Source organism: Branchiostoma lanceolatum, chromosome 7, assembly GCF_035083965.1.
Source record: "Branchiostoma lanceolatum isolate klBraLanc5 chromosome 7, klBraLanc5.hap2, whole genome shotgun sequence".
Classification (NCBI taxonomy): Eukaryota; Metazoa; Chordata; class Leptocardii; order Amphioxiformes; family Branchiostomatidae; genus Branchiostoma; species Branchiostoma lanceolatum.
The window spans coordinates 1605681-1627743 of record NC_089728.1 but is presented as its reverse complement, the minus strand read 5'-3'; the positions used below and the strand labels follow the sequence as shown (position 1 = coordinate 1627743).

General features: G+C 43.9%; 2 protein-coding genes, 1 long non-coding RNA gene and 1 other non-coding gene across 4 annotated transcripts in view; all 4 read left to right on the top strand.

Moving 5' to 3' along the window:
• The window catches only part of LOC136438314 (IgGFc-binding protein-like), a 35730-nt gene extending 18104 nt beyond the window's left edge, over window positions 1–17626 (top strand). The window contains exons 17-30 of the mRNA XM_066433075.1: window positions 72–254; window positions 406–588; window positions 7118–7231; window positions 7647–7766; window positions 8058–8296; window positions 9477–9611; window positions 10550–10698; window positions 12560–12849; window positions 13196–13401; window positions 13715–13817; window positions 14534–14650; window positions 15368–15480; window positions 16172–16415; window positions 17430–17626. Coding sequence (XP_066289172.1) covers window positions 72–254; window positions 406–588; window positions 7118–7231; window positions 7647–7766; window positions 8058–8296; window positions 9477–9611; window positions 10550–10698; window positions 12560–12849; window positions 13196–13401; window positions 13715–13817; window positions 14534–14650; window positions 15368–15480; window positions 16172–16415; window positions 17430–17611 — 2378 coding nt within the window. The 3' untranslated portion in view covers window positions 17612–17626. The remainder of the gene's footprint in view (window positions 1–71; window positions 255–405; window positions 589–7117; window positions 7232–7646; window positions 7767–8057; window positions 8297–9476; window positions 9612–10549; window positions 10699–12559; window positions 12850–13195; window positions 13402–13714; window positions 13818–14533; window positions 14651–15367; window positions 15481–16171; window positions 16416–17429) is intronic.
• On the top strand, window positions 672–6938 carry LOC136438255 (P-selectin-like). The gene is made up of 6 exons (XM_066433019.1): window positions 672–864; window positions 1062–1244; window positions 4751–4933; window positions 5119–5295; window positions 6051–6233; window positions 6721–6938. Exons 1-6 carry the CDS (start codon window positions 672–674, stop codon window positions 6936–6938), a joined length of 1137 nt encoding a protein of 378 aa, XP_066289116.1.
• Window positions 2328–4011, top strand: LOC136438514 (uncharacterized). The gene is made up of 3 exons (XR_010756440.1): window positions 2328–2441; window positions 3158–3295; window positions 3989–4011. It is a non-coding gene; the product is annotated as an uncharacterized lncRNA (long non-coding RNA).
• Window positions 17627–21256: 3630 nt separating the features above from the next.
• Window positions 21257–21328, top strand: Trnae-uuc (transfer RNA glutamic acid (anticodon UUC)). The gene has a single exon. It is a non-coding gene; the product is annotated as a tRNA-Glu (tRNA).
• The last annotated feature ends 735 nt before the right edge of the window (window positions 21329–22063 follow it).

Genomic DNA, 22063 nt, shown 5'->3' with positions numbered 1-22063 from the left:
CGATAATAGACCTACCTTACATTCTTTTAAATATAAGCATGCCCTACACTAACTTTTATGTATGATTTCAGCTGTGCAATGCTCGCCACCGACGGCCCCAGAAAACGGAGCGCTGAGTCCTGAAGGAGCGGACTCCTACGACTACCAGGACGAGGTGACGTTCTCCTGTAACCAGGGCTATGAGCTGGACGGAGCCGCCAGTGTGACGTGCCAAGCTGACCGACAATGGAGTGCACCTGTTCCAACATGCGAACGTATGTCAACGATCACTGATGATTCTAAGAATACGTGGCAATAATAGACTAAAAGACATTTGGTACTGGGTAGATAGTATTGTACTTCATTCTCCTGTTATGCATGCATGTTTTTAGAACAGAGCCAAGTATCAAACCTTTATGTTTTCAGCTGTGCAATGCTCTCCGCCGACGGCCCCAGAAAATGGAGCGCTGAGTCCTGAAGGAGCGGACTCCTACGACTACCAGGACGAGGTTACGTTCTCCTGTAACCAGGGCTATGAGCTGGACGGAGCCGCCAGTGTGACGTGCCAAGCTGACCGAGAATGGAGTGCTCCTCTTCCAGCATGCAAACGTAAATGATTATTTCAGCCATACGATAATAGACCTACCTTACATTCTGTCATATAAAAGCATGCCCTATACCTACTTTTATGTATGCTTTCAGCTGTGCAATGCTCGCCGCCGACGGCCCCAGAAAACGGAGCGCTGAGTCCTGAAGGAGAGACCTCCTACGACTACCAGGACGAGGTGACGTTCTCCTGTAACCAGGGCTATGAGCTGGACGGAGCCGCCAGTGTGACGTGTCAAGCTGACCGACAATGGAGCGCACCTGTTCCAACATGCGAACGTATGTTAACGATCAATGATGATTTCTAACCAATTAATTTTAGTCTAAAACTATGAGACGTTTGGGACACCTTGGCTTGGACTGATAGTATTATAGTTCATTGCAATATACTTGTATATCATTTGTAAACTGTGCATGTTTTAACAACTGAGCCTACAATCAAAATGCCCTTTACCAACCTTTATGTATGATTTCAGCTGTGCAATGCTCACCGCCGACGGCCCCAGAAAACGGAGCGCTGAGTCCTGAAGGAGACACCTCCTACGACTACCAGGACGAGGTGATGTTCTCCTGTAACCAGGGCTATGAGCTGGACGGAGCCGCCAGTGTGACGTGCCAAGCTGACCGAGAATGGAGTGCTCCTGTTCCAACATGTGAACGTATGTTAACGATGAAATTAACTTCTTACAGCACGACTAAAAATACATTTAAGTAGATTGCATTGTAGTGATTTGGAACGTTAAATCTGGTATGAATTTGGATGTTTCAAGAACAAAGTCTACAATCAAAGTCTATTGCAGCCACCTAATGAAGACAGATCTATCATTACTGAGAGACAAATATGAGATATGCACATCTTTCTTTGGTTTTGTAGCCGTACTTGCAGAAATAGAAGAGTCTGATGATGATGATGATGACACCCATGGTGGAATGTGCGACCCGAACCCGTGTTATAACGGGGCCGCCTGTACGGACGGGGATGACGACTTCACCTGCACCTGTCTGCCGGGATTCGCTGGGGAGTGGTGTGGGATAAGTACGGGACTTTTGTACCCATCGGTTTTCCAAAAGAATCATAGAATATGCAAAAAAATGATGAAATTTGAACGTCATCCCACAATAATGTAATGAAAAATCTTGACGAAAATGTATTACATTCCAGCTACCAGAACGTTGCCGTTGCTTTTTTGATACGAAATGTACAATTTTCAATCGTTCCTTGTTTGTATTTTGTTGAGAGTGAAGATATCCCATAGCTCTAAAGAAATAGGAACGGGTACGATAGAAGGTCCAATCGGCTAGCGGTGCACTGAGAATTATCTAGAATTGGCGCACTAGTGAAATATGCAGTACTACCTCATGTTTTTTGTGTGTGTTTGATTCAGATATCAACGAGTGCGACCCTGACCCTTGTGAGAACGGAGGGGCCTGTACCGACGGCGTGGCTTCGTACACTTGTGAGTGTGCGGCGGGATTTGAGGGAGATCAGTGTGAAATCAGTAAGTTATTTTGACATCGCTTTATTTTTTACATCCATCATTCCATTATTTTGTCGATTAACGTTATTAGGAAGATTGATTGAAAGATTGCTAGTGATGCGTGTCGATGATTTAATGACCGTCAACGAACCTGATTGCGTTACTGTTCTTAGCTGGTAGATTAATCTGTGTTGTTAGAATTCATCCCGCAAAGAATTTCATACATGGAGATTATTTTCATCAATTCTTTTTTTTTTAATGCAGATATCGACGACTGCGACCCTAATCCCTGTCAGAATGGGGGTGCCTGCACTGATGCTGTGAACTCGTACAGTTGTGACTGCACACCGGGATTTGAGGGGGATCGGTGTGAAACAGGTACATAACAATCAAATTCTATAGATTTTGTCAACGATAAATGGTTATGGTGTAATTGATAGGCATCGATGGATTATCTAGCTAGCTCTTTCTTGAAACGCCGATGAAAGTTAGCCATTCAGGTGATATTTAAATGCAACAGCTCATACAGTGTTAAAATAGGCAAATATATAAAACATTGTTTTGTTATTAGAAAAAATAATTTTACTCAAAATTAGCCCAACTTGAATCATGTAACACCTAAGATAGTCATTTTGTTGTAGTGAATAGTTTTATTCCATTCTTATGTCTTGTTCTATGTTTACTGTTGTTGCCATACTTTGTACCTGCTACAATAGTCGCGCAATAATGTTCTTCTTATGATAGGTAATAAGATACGCCAAATAGCAGTTACTCAAGCAGCTGGATATGATTTTGGAAACGGTCCGACATTTCCAGTAGCATTCGCCACCCTTCGTCATGATCAGTGACAATGTGACGGAGTCACTTGAGATAACTTAGAAGGGCCAATAAGGTCTAAAGATAGCACAAAAGAAGGTCAGCCAGACAGTCGGGGAGAGGCAGACCCGAGAGAAAGACGTGCTCATTAAACTAACAAGAAAGAATTATCTGATTCCTGTGTGAGTATGGGGGTCCTTTAGCGCCAGCCATCCTGACAAGATACGGCGTTCTCCGACAGACACTGAGCAAGATTTGTCTCTCTTGTATTCTCACAGACATTGATGGTTGCTCTCCCGACCCGTGTGTTCCGAACGCTGAGTGTCAGGACAATGCTGCTCCGGAAACTGGTGCGACTTGTACCTGTAATGATGGCTATGAGGGCGATGGACAAACAGAGGGGACCGGATGCACAGGTAAGGTGTCTTTGTTTGTTTGTTTGTTTATTTTTATTTATCCAAACTGTAATTGAATAATAATAAAAAGTAAACTTAACTAAATGCTTAGAAATACTAACTCTTTACAACTGATTTTAAATAAAAAAATGAATAAAACATAAAGATAACATAATGTAACATCCGTCTAATCCTGACAACATCTAGAATTTTTTATAATGAAACAATTAGAATGGTATACACGTCAAATAGAATTTTAGAATGTTGCACTCACCGGGATTTTGGAATCGTGCAGTGCTCTTCATCTAACGGACCCAATACTATTATCTTGGACGTAAGACTTTATGCACGTGTGGCGTCAGCTAGCAATGGAAGTCGATATATCGAGCTTACCTCACCAAGTATCTTTAGCCGTCCTATCGAAATCTCTATTTCGTCTGGACTTGTTACTCGGGAAAAAGTCCACTTTCTGCTTTATTCAAAGTGAAATGCTGGCCCATTGAAGTTGAACACCGTCATATTCAAACTTTTTAGAACTCATCAAGGGAAATGAGCAATATCACGTAGCGTTCATTACAGATTGATGATAGTTGTAGGACGTCCATACTTGTGATATTGTTTTGAAGCCTTGGTGTATAAGTTCTGTATAAGTTCATTTGTCGTTGAATTCGTGGTGAAATGCCCATCAAGCTGGCATATTGTCTTTCTTTACAGACATCGACGGTTGCCTCCCAACATTCCTTACAGCTTCTTCATTGTTGTAGGACGTCCATACTTGCAATATTCGTTATGTCCATTGTTCAGTGAGCTCATGTACAGTTGACTGCGCGATGAAAGACCCATCAAGCCTACACATATGCTACCTTTACAGACACAGACGGTTGCTCTCCCAGCCCGTGTGATCCCAACGCGGAATGTCAAGACGTCGCCGCTCCCGACACCGGTGCGACTTGTACCTGTAACGATGGGTATAAGGGCGATGGGGAAGCGGACGGGTCCGGGTGTACAGGTAATGCACTTGTTTTATGTAGTTATATTAACTCTATATGATGGCATGTTGACTTCAATTCCCGGTCGGGTCATACCAAAAACGTACAAGTGGTACGTACTGACTCTGTTAGAACCCAGCATTGGGAACTAGTATCGTAGTTGCACGCCACTACCCGTGGACTGACCCCTACCGTTCGGTGTAATATGACCAGCTGCTGCCGCGCCGCGTGCCTGCGAAGCTTGTGTGTTACGCCTAATGGCGGTTGTACCGGCTATATAGATACATATACAGATGCAGATACTGTGGCGAAGTAGTGTGACCCAAGGGCTATTGGAGATGAGTGCCGCCCTATGAACAATCTGGTGCGGGAAGGACTTTATGTTAAGTAATAAAATATTGCATTGTTGTTGGTTTTATGCAACAGAACAAAATTGGATGGTCTCGTAACCTTTCCTAACTAACATTTGTGTATTTTACGATTTCAGCTGTGCAATGCTCGCCGCCGACGGCCCCAGAAAACGGAGCGCTGAGTCCTGAAGGAGCGACCTCCTACGACTACCAGGACGAGGTAGAATTCTCCTGTAACCAGGGCTATGAGCTGGACGGAGCCGCCAGTGTGACGTGCCAGGCTGACCGAGAATGGAGTGCTCCTGTTCCAACATGCAGCCGTAAGACAGTACCTGGCTTTGTACAAAAAAATGTCTCAGAAGGCTAGCTTGACGTGCTATTTTCCATTTCCACAGGTTGATAGACTTAAGAATGTAAAAATTCACGTACCATCAACTCCTTGCGCATATGCATATACCATAACAATTTGTGATAAACTATCGACATTGTTTTGTTTCGATACTAGCTGTACAATGTGGGACACTGACGGCCCCGGCCCATGGAACACTGAGCGCTGCGGACGCCACCACCTATCAGGACGTGGTACAGGTTATTTGTGAGCACGGCTATGAGCTGGACGGAGCCTCGAGCGTTACCTGCCAGGCTGACGGCGCGTGGAGTGAATCTCTTCCAACATGCCAAGGTACATCATCGAAACACATTTTATTTCAAGTTGCCCGTTCTACGATCAAGAAAGAAAGCCGATGTTTTAATATAAGAGGCCACCAAATTCCATCCAAACTTCTCCATGTTTACAGAACAAAAGAAAACTACTCTTCTGTTAAAACATCACAAAACCGACACATTACAGAACAAGTGGGAGCATTCGTCTTCCACTGTCTCGAAAAAAGAAGTCAAACCCAAATAAGATAGAATTTGGTGTTAGTATTTGAACTAGAATAGTCACATGCTATATTGTTACCAATTGTCTGTCCGTCCTGTCATGCATGTTTCATGTACTTGCAATTAGCCTACGGGCAAGAACTTGCAATAAACTTATTATTATCATCACCGTCATGTTTCATACTCAATACAACTTGGAGCATACACAAATTCAAGCTTTCGGTATTTTCTACTGTACATTTCTGCAAAGGTACAGTGATGTGTATATGTGCTAGATACTTTGCGTTTGGGACCGCATCTGTTAGCAGCGACACCTGCTTGTACTGCATAAAACATCCAGTCAGAATTGCCTGGAGGAAGTTAACGTGACAGACGGTCACCGAAACGTCGATGTTAAATCAAACAGTTGGTTGTGTACAGAGAATTTTTTCATTTAGTGACTAACCAACATAATGAAACAGTTAATGAAAGCAAAGGTGCAGAGATGAGTATCTAAGATTTGTGTAACTATAGATGATGCAGCTAAATCTTATCAGCATTCTTTCATGATTTCAGCTGTGCAATGTGCAACGCCGATGGCCCCAGAAAACGGAGCGCTGAGTCCTGAAGGAGCGGACTCCTTCGACTACAAGGACGAGGTTACATTCTCCTGTAACCCGGGGTACGATCTAGAGGGGTCCTCAAGTGTGACTTGCCAAGCTGACAACGAATGGAGTGGGCCTATTCCAACATGCAAACGTAAGATTGCATTTATGCTGACAATACAATATTTGGCGTTTAGTGCACTATGTCTATGTCTTATGAGTTAATAATGTCATACTAGTATGCTCAATGAACTATTACTATCAATCACTTTCTACGTAAACGTTTCATATCTAAATTGTACATTAGAGTAGCGTGAACCGATTCCAATCCCGCGTTAGATCTAGCTATAACGGTATCATGGACATATGCTGATAGCCTCTCCATTTTCGGATGCGTTTCTTTTTAACGCTTATAGTTCCAACATCATGCTGTGACTATAGAGTCAGGTCTCAGTAATGTCAGTTTCTTCCACACTCGAATACTGTACTCTTAGCATTGCTCCCTCACATGTCAGAAGATTCTGCGCAGCAGATATTGAGAAAATTTACCAGAGGGTGGTTTTATCCATTGACTATTTCAACAAGCTTAGACATAAACTAGAATTTGAAGGCCCTTTAATTACCTTTATGTATGGTTTCAGCTGTGAAATGCTCGCCGCCGACGGCCCCAGAAAACGGAGCGCTGAGTCCTGAAGGAGCGACCTCCTACGACTACCAGGACGAGGTGACGTTCTCCTGTAACCAGGGCTATGAGCTGGACGGAGCCGCCAGTGTGACGTGCCAAGCTGACCGACAATGGAGTGCACCTGTTCCGACATGCAAACGTAAGACACTTTTGGCTACAAGATGTTCAGTCTGAAACTGTCATTTACTGAAACTCTTTTACCGTAATATAGTTTTCTAAAAATGACCAAAGACTTCAATCAGTAATGCACCCACCTTGGCAGTATTTGTATGGCCTCTCGTCGGCGTAACACATCGCAGTGCGTTGTAACAAGAAGCACAATGTCTTCATGTAAAACGTTTTGTTTAATGCAGGTATTGACAGATGCGACCCAAACCCTTGTGAGAATGGAGGGGCCTGTACTGACGGCGCGGATTCGTACACTTGTGAGTGTGCGGCGGGATTCGAGGGAAGTCAGTGTGAAATCAGTACGTGACATTACATCTATTGAAGTAACTAGAAATAGATTTATAATAGTTGTTATGTCTGTCCACGTTACATACCATTGTTATCTATATTGTCGTGGCGTGTGTCAGCAGTTGTTTTAGTGGCAGATTGAGTGGCCTGTATGAAAGAATGGCATGTGTGCGAGTGGGACATGCAATGAATCATGGCTCCATCCACACAGGTCTAGTTTTCATTGCAATAAGCTATCGAACATGGGTTTAGAATAAATGAAAAATAGATTTATTCAATTGTTGTCTCATTTTCTAAATCTTATTTCTACTTGATAAAATCAGATGCAGGTGAATGATACCATAAATATCAGTCAATAAGTCGTACGTGATTGTAAAGATGAAAAAGAAAGCAAATCACGTAAATGATTTCTGATCTTTACTGCAGATATAGACGACTGTACCCCTGACCCGTGTAAGAATGGCGGGGCCTGTACTGATGGCGACAACTCGTTCCTTTGCGAGTGTGCGGCAGGATTCCACGGACCCACGTGTGAACAAGTCATAAGTAGGTCTGATTCATCAGTTTTGCTTTCCTTCTCCTACCACGTAAATCCTAGGGGTGTATTTCTCTCTTTAAATCAAAACTACCACTGTAATTTTTACAAAGATAATTGTTTACACTTTAAATTCATCATTTATATGTAAATATAATTCACACACACATACGCAAACGCATGTATATGAAGAAAGGGCGGTGGATGCACAAATGATGGCAGTTAAGCTCTTCTAACCCTCATGAATGGTGCTTTTATCGACATCAATATAGACTATTCCATTTACAACATTTCCTCTGCAGCCAAGTCCACCTGCGTGGCATACGGAGATCCTCACCACGAGACGTTGGACGGAGCGTCTCATGACTTCCAGGGAACGTGCCGGTACACCTTGACGAAGGACCTGGGGCCGGATGCCGACTTTAACGTGGAGGTGCAGGAGGTCCCACTGCCGTGGCTGACGAGCGCGTCCGTCGTGCGAGAAGTGTACATGGAGGTGCACGGGTACAGAATCGACATCCGGCAAAAGAAGATCGTGTCGGTGTGTGACATCTTTGAAATATTTGAAATCTTTATTAGAGATAACACGGTCGCGGACTCTAAATGGTACAGTCCGAATTAAAATGGTATTTACATTTCTAAAAACATGGGATACTGGTATATACACATTGCTTATAAGCGAGTATCAAAGATTTCTCAACCATAAAAAAATCTGGATTGAACATAGGGCTAGATTTGACTTCTCTACTTACAGAACATATATCTCTCTCAATATATATATAGTCGTCTAAACGGATAAATGTCAAAGTGTCCCTTTAGATATGAGTAACAGTCGTTGCTGGGGAAAGTGATCAATCATGTTTGTTTAAAAGTTCAGTAATATAGGGGATGGCAGAGGTTTTGTTTAGCCCAGGTAACACATAGCCGAACGTGGTCTCCCGGCCTTCCCCCAACCATGGTTGGCAGTGGTTCGGGAGCTAGGTCGGCTGTGCTTGGCTGGTGTTTGGGTTCCGCCAGCCGAGTGTTTTGAAATTTTGAAAACATTCGGCTGTGGAAGGGAGGTCTGGAATGTGTTGGCTGGTGGTTGGTTGGTACTGAGTCAGTAGTGGTCAGGGTGTTTGGAGGTCAAGTTTGACTCTTAGTCTAAAACTGGTCAATCTGCTCCCGAATTACCGCCAACCTTGGTTGGCTAGTGTTCGGGAGCCATGTTCGGCCATGTGTAACCGGGGCTTTACCGTCGTGTTATGGACCTTGACATCTTTGTCTTCCGCTATTTCAGAAAAAGAGTCAGCACATGTTACTAGTATATTGTTCTTCATTGTTTCCGCACTTCAGAAGACGTAAGTGATGCTTATAAACATTTCTACCACAGGACTACCACAGGACGTACTACCACAACCTTACACATGCTTTAGTACATACAATAACATGGCAACACATTTACATACTGTTAACATCCTGCTGTAAGCCTGTCATGGTCCAAATACTGCATTCTTGTCCTTCCAAGGGTCGCAGTCCTTAGAACGGGACGTTAAACCGTGGTCCACTGTTCATTGTGCTTGTCGAAAAGAGCTAGGGGAATTTCCCCGGTACAATGAACCTGTAAATACTGTACATAGCGTCTGTCTTCTCTTTCACGACCAGTGGAAGATTAGCTCTTGAGTGAGCTAAACTGGATCGAGATTACTTTCTTTCTTTCTTTTCTTTCTCTCTTCCAACAGGTGGACGAGAAGATACGGTCGTTGCCCTTCAGCCTGGACGGCGGGAGGATCCAAGTCGAGCTGAGCGGGCTGTTTGTCCACATTCGGACCGACCTTGGCGTGGAGCTCTTCTACGATGGGAAACACTATGTCAAGGTAGGGTCAGGCATGTGTGCATTAAGTCCCCCTCTCACTGGACCCGCGGCACGCTGGCGGCGTCGCTGCGGCCGATCGAATTGATAAGCACTCAAAGAATTTCATCGACAAAAAAAACGAGTCTTTTTAAGCTTTGTGTGTTTTGTTGTCTTTTTGGTCATACTTGTATGTTTTGAATGATATTCCAATTATAACGGTAACACAAATCCAGTTTAGGACGCCGCCATTGAGCCGCGGGTCCAGTGAGAGGGGGGCTTTACTACTTTGCAATGTCACACCGCACGCCATCTGTTTTCCAGATGACAATTGCCGCAATTACTTACTAAGGGCCTGGTCATGTTGGTCGTAGAATGGATATATTCATCACACGGTCGCAAACGAGAGGCATTCATGGGATAGCAGTGCATGTAACGTACAAAACCCAGCTGTTCTGATACCAAAAAGGCTGTCTTAGAGCCTTCTCGGCGTTGTTTTGTCATTTCCTGCTTGACAAGTTAACGACACAAAGTCGTAGAATGACCATCGACGAATGTGACCGCGCCGTATCTCCAATCGCCAAGCAGATCTACGATGGCTATAATACCGCATCCAACTGGCAAAGGAAGTTTTCGTCGCCACCCGCTTCATTGCACAACACACCAGGTTTGTACTGAAAAGTACAAGCTGCATATCCGGACAGATTTGTGGCTCTCCTTAAACACGGGACCTCCAATTAACGTCCTATCCGAGGGACGTCCCTAACCTAAGTACTAATTTTTACCTGAGTGAAGTGAGGAAAGTCCCTTTCCCCAAGGGCACAAAGTCACCGGGACAAATCAGGGGACGCCAGGTTCGAGTCCAAGACCTCTGGGTTCCCTGGGTCTCGTGCCAAACGGCCATTACGCCACCGCGAAGCCTCGATTGGCCCAAACTAACGCCCTTTGCCCTCCGTGTCGCAGGTGGTGGTTCCATCGAACTACCAGGAACAGGTGGGCGGCCTGTGCGGCAACTACAACGGCGACCCGAGCGACGACTTCACGACTCGGGACGGAGCCGTCGTGTCCGATGTGAACACCTTTGGACGGACCTGGCTCACCGATGTAGCGACGTACGTATGTCTATGTGATAGGGAATGTTTATCCTCTACCAGGCTTCAGGGGTGACTGGAAAGAGTAGAAACTGGCCAAATAGACAGATAACATGCCACCTCCTGATACTGGCATGTTATTTTCCAGCCACTTCTGGAGCATTGTAGAGGCTAGAGAATGTAAACTAACCACGCTGTGTACGGTTCTTGATATTGATGTATATAGATAGCAACCCTGACAATAAAAATATTCAACACACGACTAGGTATGTAGTATCTGTAGTTGTCTTATGTATCCGCTGTCTGGTTCTCCGCATTGCAAGGTGATCTGGCAATTTCAATAAAAAAAGGAATCTAGTTCTGCTTTGGGATGGGACAGCATACTAGTTCCCCGACTGCGTCTGAAGCATGTCAATCTCAGCATGGGCAGCTCTCAGTTTCTCATCTTTTGATAGCGGTAGGTAGTCATGTTCGGTTGATGGTGCAGGAACTGTTTCAGCTGAGCCGTGGTCAATCAGGTCCCCTGCATCACTGGAACAACCTGGAGCTGCATTCACGCTTAAATATAAAACAGGAAATTATAAGAAATGTGCCAACACCATTTCATTGTGTATTGCCTAATTGTGAAGCCTCTTATTTAATACATTTTCTTGACCATGATTTGTTGATTATAGTAACGTTACAGTATGTTATTGTTGGGTTCATATGAACACAGGTTAGAAGAAACAAAATAAATCGTACTCATTGGTACGCCTCCTTGGACCACAGCGCTTAGTTGTAGTTTTTGTCCAGTCAAAGATGGAAGGTATAGCTCCAGGTTTCAGTCTCGTAAGTCCTACGAGTGTTCGGGTAAAGTCTTCTGTTCGAAAGTGGGCTGAGCACACTCGCGTAGCATCAGACACCTAGAATTGATGGAAGAAGATAGGTACCTTTTACATTGATACTTAGTTGTAATTGCCTATTATTATCACTTCTCAGGGTTTTGTTATTCATTTTTGTAAAAAGATCCACTGATCTATGTAACTTTATTAACAGTTGATCATTAGTAAGATTATGTACATCATGTAAAATTGATATACCTCAAATTCTATTGATTTTACTACACTTTGTTGCATCTTATTGATCATTTACCACACAGAAAATAGTGACAACCAACCATAATAAACACAGTTTTAAAGCATAAGAGTTTTTCCTCTTTTTTGGGGTTCAAGTTGACCATCAACATAGTGCCTGTAAGCAAGGTACATGTACTGAAAGCACAACCGCATCGAATCAAGGTGCGCCCCCCCCCCTACACGAACGCCCACTAGAGTTCAAATACCCGAAGTCTTTGCCGATATCTCGCCTTATTTTCACTACCCAAGCTTGCATATATACTATCATGAGGAAGTCGATTAAAGCTCAGGTTTTCCCCCTCTAGATCGTAACGAGCATCGTTTGTGCAACACGGCATCGAATCAGGGTGCGCCCCCCACCCCCTTACACGGACGCCCACTTGGTAAACATTCGAAATACGTACCTGGAAGTCTTTGCCGATATCTCGCCTTATCTTCACGATCCAAGCTTTGCGTTGTAAACTATCATGTGGAAGCCGATGGAAGCTCAGCTTTTTCTCTGGATCGTAACGTGCATCGTTTGTGCAACACGGCACACAACAGTGGAATTTCCCCATTGTTTGGCGCGGGGCAGAAATGCGTCCACTGCGCATGCCTACCACGCCTCGTTTTCGATCCAAGATGGCGGCGGCATGAATAGAGAATATTCTGTACGCTGCCGCATGCCGTTCGTTGCATTACTACTATTAAAACAATGTCAACGAGCTATGGTAAACGTATGGGCCGTGTTCTGTACTTACATGGGTGCGTTTATATATCTTTTGCAGTTGTCCGGGAGGCATCATCGGACCGGTCGGCGAGCCTCCCAGCTGTGACGAAGACATACGAGCAACCGCCGAGTCGGCTGAGAGGTGCGGGCTGATCAAAGAACCTAACGGCCCGTTTGCGGTCTGCCACGACGCCGTGGATCCCCAACGTTTCTTTGACAGCTGCGTCTTCGACATGTGCGCAAGGAACGGAGATATGGTCGGGCTTTGCGAGGACTTCGAGACGTACGCTGACGCCTGTGTGGACGCAGGCGTGCATTCGTTCTTCTGGAGAACCCACAGTCTCTGCCGTGAGTTGTTCTATGCGCAACCTGTTTTATTGTGGGTTGCACACTCTTTTATTAGAGACTGCGACCGATGAGTGACCAATTATTGCTAGATTTAAATGTATTTCACAGTCAAAGAACGTTTTATGTGTTTTGTTGTCGTTTTAGATCTATCTTTACAGCGCTCATTAGATTTCAATTATAGAATCAAGTGCCAGGATTTTGGTCGTGTCACAATATGGTGGAAGGGGTTCTTACTGCAGTGAGACAATATTGTATAGTGCGACTTACTTTCAAACGTTTCTCGTATCTTCGCGAGTTTCATGTGATATTCTCAATATTCAATGCTCTTCTTTTCCCCATCCAACAGCCGGACAATGCCCACCAAACAGCAGGTACTCGTCGTGCACGAGTTTCTGCCCCGCCACCTGCGCCAGGGACGCTGCTAACGACTGTGACCGTGGCCACGACTGTGTGGAAGGATGCGAGTGCAACCCCGGCTTCATACTGAGCGGACAGAGCTGCGTTCCGGAGGACCAGTGCGGCTGCACCCATAGCGACGGACGCTACTTTGCGGTCGGTACAATATTATTGCCATTGTAATTTTTGTTGAAGTCGTACGTTCTTGCTGTTAATCAACATGCTAATAGATGGCCCAAGAAGGTTATGTATTCGGGTAGGAGTGTCTGTGTGTATGTGTATGTCTGTCTGTGAACACGATAACTCGAGCATACCTCGGTAAATTGTCTTGATATTTGGTATGTGGGTAGGTCTTGTTTAATAGGTACACGCGTTGTTTCACTGTGAACAGATCTTTCGATTATTGTGATTTGTTTCTCTGCAAGCGCTCAATAAACGACACATTTTGGACTTTGAAATACTTTAACAGCTTGGAGAACGCTTTGGAGAAGACGGGAAGAACTGCGTCTGCGCAAAGGGGAATGACATCACGTGCGAGGCATCGGGGTGCGACGAGGATGGAGGTTGCGATGGTGAGCTTGACTCTCGTTTCTGCCTAAAGCTCCCCCCCTCTCACTGGACCCGCGGCACGCTGGCGGCGTCGCTGCGTCCTAAACTGGATTTGTGTTACCCTTGACTTTATAATGAAAATATATCATTCAAAACGTACAAGTATGACCAAAAAGACAACAAAACACAGTAAGCTTAAAAAGATTCTTTTTTTGTCGATGAAATTCGTTGAGTGCTTTGTCAATTCGATCGGCCGCAGCGACGCCGCCAGCGTGCCGCGGGTTCAGTGAGAGGGGGGCTTAAGATTTCTTGAACTTTGGTGTTGTCACTCTTGTGCCTAGCCTGGATTGAGCTTTAGCCTTAGACGATAGTCTGAAGAATTTGACTTTTTCCGGAAAATTCATTGTGTTCTTTACTCTTACACTCGATACAGCTTACTACGAAATGAACCTTAGATCATTATGATTTCTATGATACATGCATACGTAAGGGTAGAGATCACGACCGGTTAGCATTGGCGATTCTACTAGTAGGGATCAGGATCTCTGCCAGTACAATCGGCAGTTCCACCAATAGAGATCCCGATCTGTCGACAGAGAATCCGATCGGGATCTCTACCGACAGAGTCGCCGATTCTGCCAGATCTCTACCCAAGCATATATACTAGTATTTGTTTTCAGTGATGAATTTGTAAACACACGTTCTAAACATGTATAATCAAATCTTACTTTGAATACAGATGTCGACATATGCCAGACTGTTGACTGTGGACAGAAGAGGGAATGCAGGGAGACTCCCGGGGGATACGAGTGTGCGTGCAAGAAGCCCTTCAAAGAAGTGGAGGGAAGTTGCCGAGGTTCGGTATTACTTTGATCAATGTAACATGCATAGATATTGCTTACTTACTGCCCTTGATGCCCCCAGCATGTAGGGCAACAACAAAAGATCGCCAGCTCCTTCGGTCTTGGGCAACCCTCTGGATACTATTCCAAGTATGGTTTAAGCACTCCAGTTCCTTCGCCATAGTTCGTCGCCATGTATTCTTTGGTCGGCCTTGTTTCCTCTTCAATTCTGGGGTCCAGTTCATCGGTGCTACTCTTGTTATGTCGTTTGGGTCTTTCCTCAACACGTGCCCTATCCATTTTCATCTACTTCGGATAGATGGATAGATATAAGGGTGTTCTACCAGTAAAAACTGCGAACATTAAACTGAATAAATACTACCACAGTTAGGCTTAAAAGCTATCTATGCTGAATACACTACAGTAAGTGTGTATGATGCATTGATGGAAAAGAGTAGGGGTGACCCGGTGTGCTTGGCTGAAAACGCGAACCGTGGCAAGGCCGCAGTTTCACTTCTAGCTGTCGCCAAGGCTTCATGAAATGCTTCGTCCCCAGTTTGGGCTAGACCGCTTTACCCTTTCTTACATGCTCTGTGAGGTAATGATGTTTCATTTAGAGAGATATAATTGACGTTCACACTAAAAGCGCATACTATTAGATACAAAACATGTTTATATTGGCACATATCTATAATCCCGTTCTCACACTGCTGTGTTTACTGAATTTCCAGGTTTCTTTACTTACTCCGTGGTCACACGGCTCCTGGCAAATGAATTCTACGACGAGCTGTACGACAGCAACTCTGACGAATTCAAGAACCTCGTGAAAGAAGTTCGCAACGCGGTAAGAGTCGGAACCCTTTTGTATCCTGATGCGTTTGGTCATTGCATCATAGGCAAAACTTTTATCGATGGTTTGACGGTTCAAATAACGTAAAGGCAAGGTCGTAATCAAATAATTGAATGTGAATGGCTTGTCTGGATCGTGATCTGTCGACTTCAAGCGTGATTCCTTATAATACATGTACCGATCAAGCTATTTTTGTGCCAGGAATATTCATTTTTCTAGCGGCACAACTACTAAAGGTTCGGCTAGTCTTTGGTCTGACAAACATATGTTCGCGTCAAGTGTGATTCAGAACTTGTACCGATTTTGCTGTTTCTATTTCAGGAGTGTTATATGCCAATTTCTATTGCACCATGAGCAGTGACTATTACTACCATCACTACTATTCTTTAGTCTGACAAATATGTATCTGTATCTGTATAGTCGATATAAACACCAGTTTCCCAGGAACGAGGCGCGACAATAGCTGGCCTGCCATAGTACACTAAACGACCTGTCACATCTAACTTTTGCACATCTAGATGCAAGCGTTCTTTAAAAGCTATGCAGCGAAGATGCCCCAACTGTACTTGGTGATAACGAGTTCCACTCTACGATATTTCTTGGAAAATACAATTTTTTAACACATCAATCCTAGGTTGGTAACTCTGGCACTTGAAGGCATGACTATTTCTTGAACGCTTCACAGGTAAAAGACCTCTACGCCAAGGGAGAGCTGACCAAGAACGAGTTCCTAGACATGGACATTCGCGAGTTCGTTCCGGGAAGCATCATCGCACACTACCAGCTCTACCTCCTGGACGACAGCCCCCTGGTCCGGGAAGCGGGCGATGACGTGCCCTACATCCTCCAGGAGACCCTGAAGAAGCTGGCCAAGGCCCACAACGGGACGCACCTGATGATCGAACACGAGGAGGGCCACCAAGTCTCAGGTACGCGGAGTGATTAACTTGTCAATATTGTAATTTAGATAGAATTGAGGACGAAAGTCAATTTGTTGTGGAATGTACATTATACAACGATGAGAGAAATATCATTTACAATTATATACAAGATAATTTCCCTAGTTTTAAATATATAAACAGCACTGAAAAATTCCTATTTATTATGAAACTGAACAAACCATGCATTACGAGCTCCATATCTACATACATCTACAATTGCCTTAAGAAGCGAGAAGAAGTCGAACCTGTAAATAGTATAGACAAACATAGATTAAGATATCACATTCTATTACGTTATATTATCACCACTGTATGTATTCCTTTGCTTATCACCATGACCTACATGTTTACTTAGCTTGTTTAAGCATAAATGTACAATAAAGGTCTTTCATTCATTCATTAATGCTACGGTCACAATTGCGCCGGTGCCCGTAGGGGGTGTAGTCCCGGCCGGGCCCCGAAGCCACAAATTTGTCCCGGTGGACTGACGAGTACCAGGGGGTAGGGATAGGTGGTACCTCCTGGTGTTCGCACGATTGGCTCGTTGAGTCTATTTGTTACCGGGCCCTGCGTTGAATTTAAGTCCTAAATTAAAATGATTCGGGGTCCGGACGACCGGGCCCCAAAATAGCCCAGTAGCCGCTGGGTGTCCGAAGGGGCAACGCAGGGGTCACGCCCGAAAGTGAAAAAAAAAGCCTGTCAACTACCCGGCGGCGTTTAAATAGTATACGTATGATCTATACCACGAGCAGGGGCACCAAATCGTCATTCAGAAAAGGTTCATAGAGCAAGTAGGGATTGCAGCTCGGGCAAAAGCTAACAGCTTTCCAGGCTCTCTATGATAAATTCTTTACACCGCTAGGGTATTTGATCAATCCTGTCCGACCCTATCTAGACATACTTATTTATGTCGTTTCTTTGCTACGTAAAAGCATATATATATTTTGACTAATCAGTATTACGTTTGAGCTTGTGATTATTTACCCCTGTTGTTCTGTCCAGATCATGACGAGTGCGCCTCCCCGGTGGACAACGACTGCTCACCCTTCGCCACGTGTCGCAACATGGTCGGGTACTTCAAGTGCGCATGTCTGGATGGGTATGAAGATCGTTCAGCGGAGTTTGAAGACCCCCCAGGCCGCGTTTGCCAAAAATGTATGATTGTATTCTTTAATAGCCTATAAAAAGATTGTACGAAATTTGATGGATTGATAAACCGGAACAGCAGCATTTGTATTTAAGATAGATGATATGAATAGGTGAAAAAATAAATATCTACCTCCTGTTCTCCTTATAAAGGCGATAGATAACGAAAATAGCCTTAGCTTGAAAGTTCATCTTTGTTGGTAGAAATCATCATGAAGCATATATGAATGAACTGTGATCTCCAACACAAAAATGGGAACATTTATGACTCAGGTATTTGCCAAGAAATGAGTAGCGCATCGCTTCAGTGACGTCACGTTATGCTAACAGAGCAGGTGACTCAGTGACGTGCATTAGAAAACTTGTACATAATAATAATGATAATAATAAACGGTTTATTGGTCCGAAATTACCCGTGCAATGGCAGCCAATGCTGAATTGCTGCAGGGTTTACAATCACATAATACACAATAATACACATGATACATATTTGCACACTCGCAAGGGTCAGGCGGCTACCATTCGGCGCCAGCAGGTGACCACAAAACGACCTTCCCCAACCGAAGTCAGGTACCCATTCACACCTGGGTGGAGTGAGTAACTTCGTGTAAAGTGCCTTTCCCAAGGGCACAACATCGGGGCATACCGGTAGTTTCGAACCCGGGACCTCTCGGTTCTGGGCGAAACGCCCTACCGATTGCGCCATACGATGCCACATAACCAAATAGTGACCTAAAGGTTCGTCCATTCATTCATGTTCTAACACTTGTTTCCACTACTTCCGTCCAGCCGGGATGGCGGCCTCCCCAACAGTGTACATGTGGGTGATCGTGGCTGTGGTGCTGGGTCTGCTGGCTGCAGTTCTCGTGCTTCTCGCCTGGCGCGTCCGTCTGGCTCGAGCTCGTACTGAGAACCGCAAGTATATGGGAGGTGAGCTGTTAAAGAAGCATTTGTACATCAACAAGTTTACGTGGGGTAAAACAATCAAATACACAAAGTGCAACACACTAACAAGCTCTCATGTATGCAATTTTCTTGATGTCTTTGAAATACGGCTATGGTTGAATCAGTGTTACCTACCTACCTTATCAGTGTTAACACCTGCTTAATCTAAGACGTTTGTTTCGCTAGATATTACATGCACTGGGTTCTTTCAGTGTTGTGGTAAATGGTAAGACTCACATAAAAGTGTAAAACTCGTTTGAGCTTTCATCCATGCGATTTTAGCATAAGAGTTGTGTATGGAAAGCAAACTTTCAGCTAACTGTGTCTTTGTTATTTGCCTTATGTCAGAGTCCTATGTATGTAACGGAAACATCACTCTAACGTCGATCAAAACTAAATGTAATTTATCGTCAATGATTTATTAAGATGCTTGCCCAATATCAGCCCTTCATTGGCAAGAATCAGGCATCTGTCACGGAGAGTTTCTTGTTTATCGTTTCTGTGTAGACAGTTCTGAGATACACACCCAAGATTTTAATGCTTTTTTGTCAAAACAAGAGCCTTTCCTAGGCTGATAGTTTTTACAACCAAATGCGTATATCAAGTGCTCATTCACCTTATGTCCTAGAACAATTCGCTGTCTTAGTTGTCTTGATAGAAGATGACAAAGTTTGTCTCTCATATTACCAGGATCCAAGGATACAGCCCCAATAATGACAGCCCCGTACACCGCCTGAGTTGTCACCGAGGAGGCTGAGTAAAGGGGACGACCGAGAGATGTCACCTGGAATATACTTCACGTATCGCCTGCTGATAGATGAACTACAACACACCCTTTATCGCTATTGCTTATTGCTGCATCGATCGTTTCTACAAATTTTAAGATCATCATATACCGAGGAATAGTTGTAAGAAGTTGTTCATCCAACGTAAGATTTCTATCGATTGCCTCTCGTTAGCCATCTTTGTAAGATGTTTCCTAGTCTTTTGGTACTTGTTACGTGTATGATAGCAAATGGAGTAAATAAAGTATCCAATAATCCACAGTATCTTCGCGGTTAGTCTAAGGTGAGAATACGACAGGAATAGACGTACTATTGGACCATGAGCTGCTTGACGTAACACATGCTATGATATTGGATTAACTTGATTCAAAGGTTGTAGGCTGGAACTACTGTTTGATTTAAGATGAGTACATGTTAATTAGTGTGTTATATTTTGGCTTGTATTCAATAAATGTATCTCAAAGCTATCTACATTGCTCAATTAATCTATGTCCACAGCAAAATCAACTAACAGCAACTAAAAGCAATATTTGCTGTTGATATGATATGATAGTGGAAAATCTGCTTATAATCTTCAAAACAGACGTGTTTTTAGTCACTTATAATTATAAGAAATTTGATAGAATATGCAGAATTAGGAGCATCTTAAGAATATATGACGTTAAATCTTGCAATAAGATGTTCTTTGGAATAAGAAAATTCGCGGTCTGAGTTTCCATGCAGCCTCATTTGAACGGGTTGAGACTTGTGCAAAATGAAGTTAAGTTTTCTGTTCAATGATTCTGATTGTTTGTTTGTTTCTTGTTTTATTTAGATCTCCATTAGTGATATACAATATGCACTTGTTGCTTACTTTCTCTCAATACACGTACCTGCAATAGATCTTGCTACACGCTTTATGTTAATATCCGTCTGTTCTTGTGTTTGTCGTTATTCTATCATCACTACACTCTGGCTTTCTTGTGAATAAGGTAGCTTTGGTATATAGTTGACCACAAATGAACGCACAGCCTAGTTATGATCAATGTCTTAAATCAATGTTATATGTGATCAAAAAAATAGTCAGAGACACTTTTCTTCCGCCGTCATTTCTGTTGTTTTCGCTCAACTGCAAACAGATCAGCACGTCGCCAGGTAAATCTAGTCGGACAGGTATGGCGTCATCCGAACGGTGTTCGGGATTCATCGTGAAAACTCGGCTGTCTTCGTATATTTAAAGTCAACTTCGGGTGATTAATCACGGGTTACCGGGCTGAAGCTAGACTTTACCAGACCGTCTAAGGTGCTGAAAAAAGGGGGAAACCGGACGAAAACAACAAAGCCAACCAGAAATTGTCGACATTGCAAGCAATATTGGTTCTGTTTCTGCTTTCTCGCTCCCCTGTTCCCAAAAAAGTGCAAAGTTTTCATCTCTTTACGGGCGGTTGACTATTTCCAGCAGATTTAGGGGTAGAAAATAATAAGACTTTCTGCAACAAGATCCACTCGGAGAATAAGCGGCGTCCGGTCGTGCCCAATATCCCCGGCATCGATCCTGCTACGTTGTGTAAGCCCGCCTTACGCAAGCCAACCTTATGCAAGCGCAGCCTTGCGGTTCTCACACGAAGTGCAGAACGCTTAATGCGATACGCCACTGTAAGTGTAAACTTCAACTTCGCCGCAAAATATCCACATTCAGTTGAATAGTATACTAGATTGGGTTCAATGTGATAACTGCGTGGCTTCCTGTTGATGTTAACGTTTCATTAAAAATAACTATTAATACTAATTATCATTACAAACAGCCCTCCTCCCTTTGACCGGTCTGGACGCCACGTTCCTAGGACATACCGTTGCACGGTTATGGTCGCCCCTGAAGGCTCTTGTGAAGAAGGCGTTTGACATTACGGCAAAAATAGTCTACGTACCAAATTGGTATTAAAACTGATTATGCTGGGTCGACAGATATCAATCTCCCATGTGGTCTAGCGGTTAGGATTTGTGGCTTTCACCCACAAGGCCCGGGTTCGACTCCCGGCATGGGAAATGAAATGTTTTGTCTTTCGAAGTGCGGAACTCCCACCTCCTAGAACTGAGAGACGGGCAAGCTATTGAAGTAGCTTGCTTACGTCATGTCGTAAGCGATCTGTTCTCTTAGTCAATAACATCTGCTAATATCGAAAATCCCACAATGTTTTATTTTTCATGCTCAATCAAAGAGACAAATGATTTAGGAGGACATCTGAATTAGCTGGATACTAAACCTGAGGATCTTGAATCCAGATATTTTTAAAAATCTAATCAGTTGTCCATTGGGCCAGATTAAAAACTTGGTTGATGTTGCGAACAAATGCCAGGGCGCCACATGCGGGATCCGCGGGAACTACAACCAGAACAGGACGGACGACACCGGACGACATATTCGCGGAGATTGCGGTCGGCTAGGGGGTTATTGTGGAGGGTTATAAAAGTACTCGAAAGACACGGACACAGATTATTTGTATTGAATTAAAACATTAAAAAAACATATTGTATACTACAACAATGCAGCTAAAGGAAAGTCAAGTAGTATGAGCGAGAGAGACAAGAACTATGCGCTCATTCGCTACGAGGATATTGCTTGAACCCTGGTGGCCATGCTAGCCGGATTAACCGAGTAATTACGGAGTTTGACTGAACATTATAACCTGCCCCGTCAAGGACTCATCCCGCTTCGTCACGAACGATAGCGTCAGCAATTAGTGGGACAGACTTTCCCTGAAGCACTTCCTTCATCTGTCA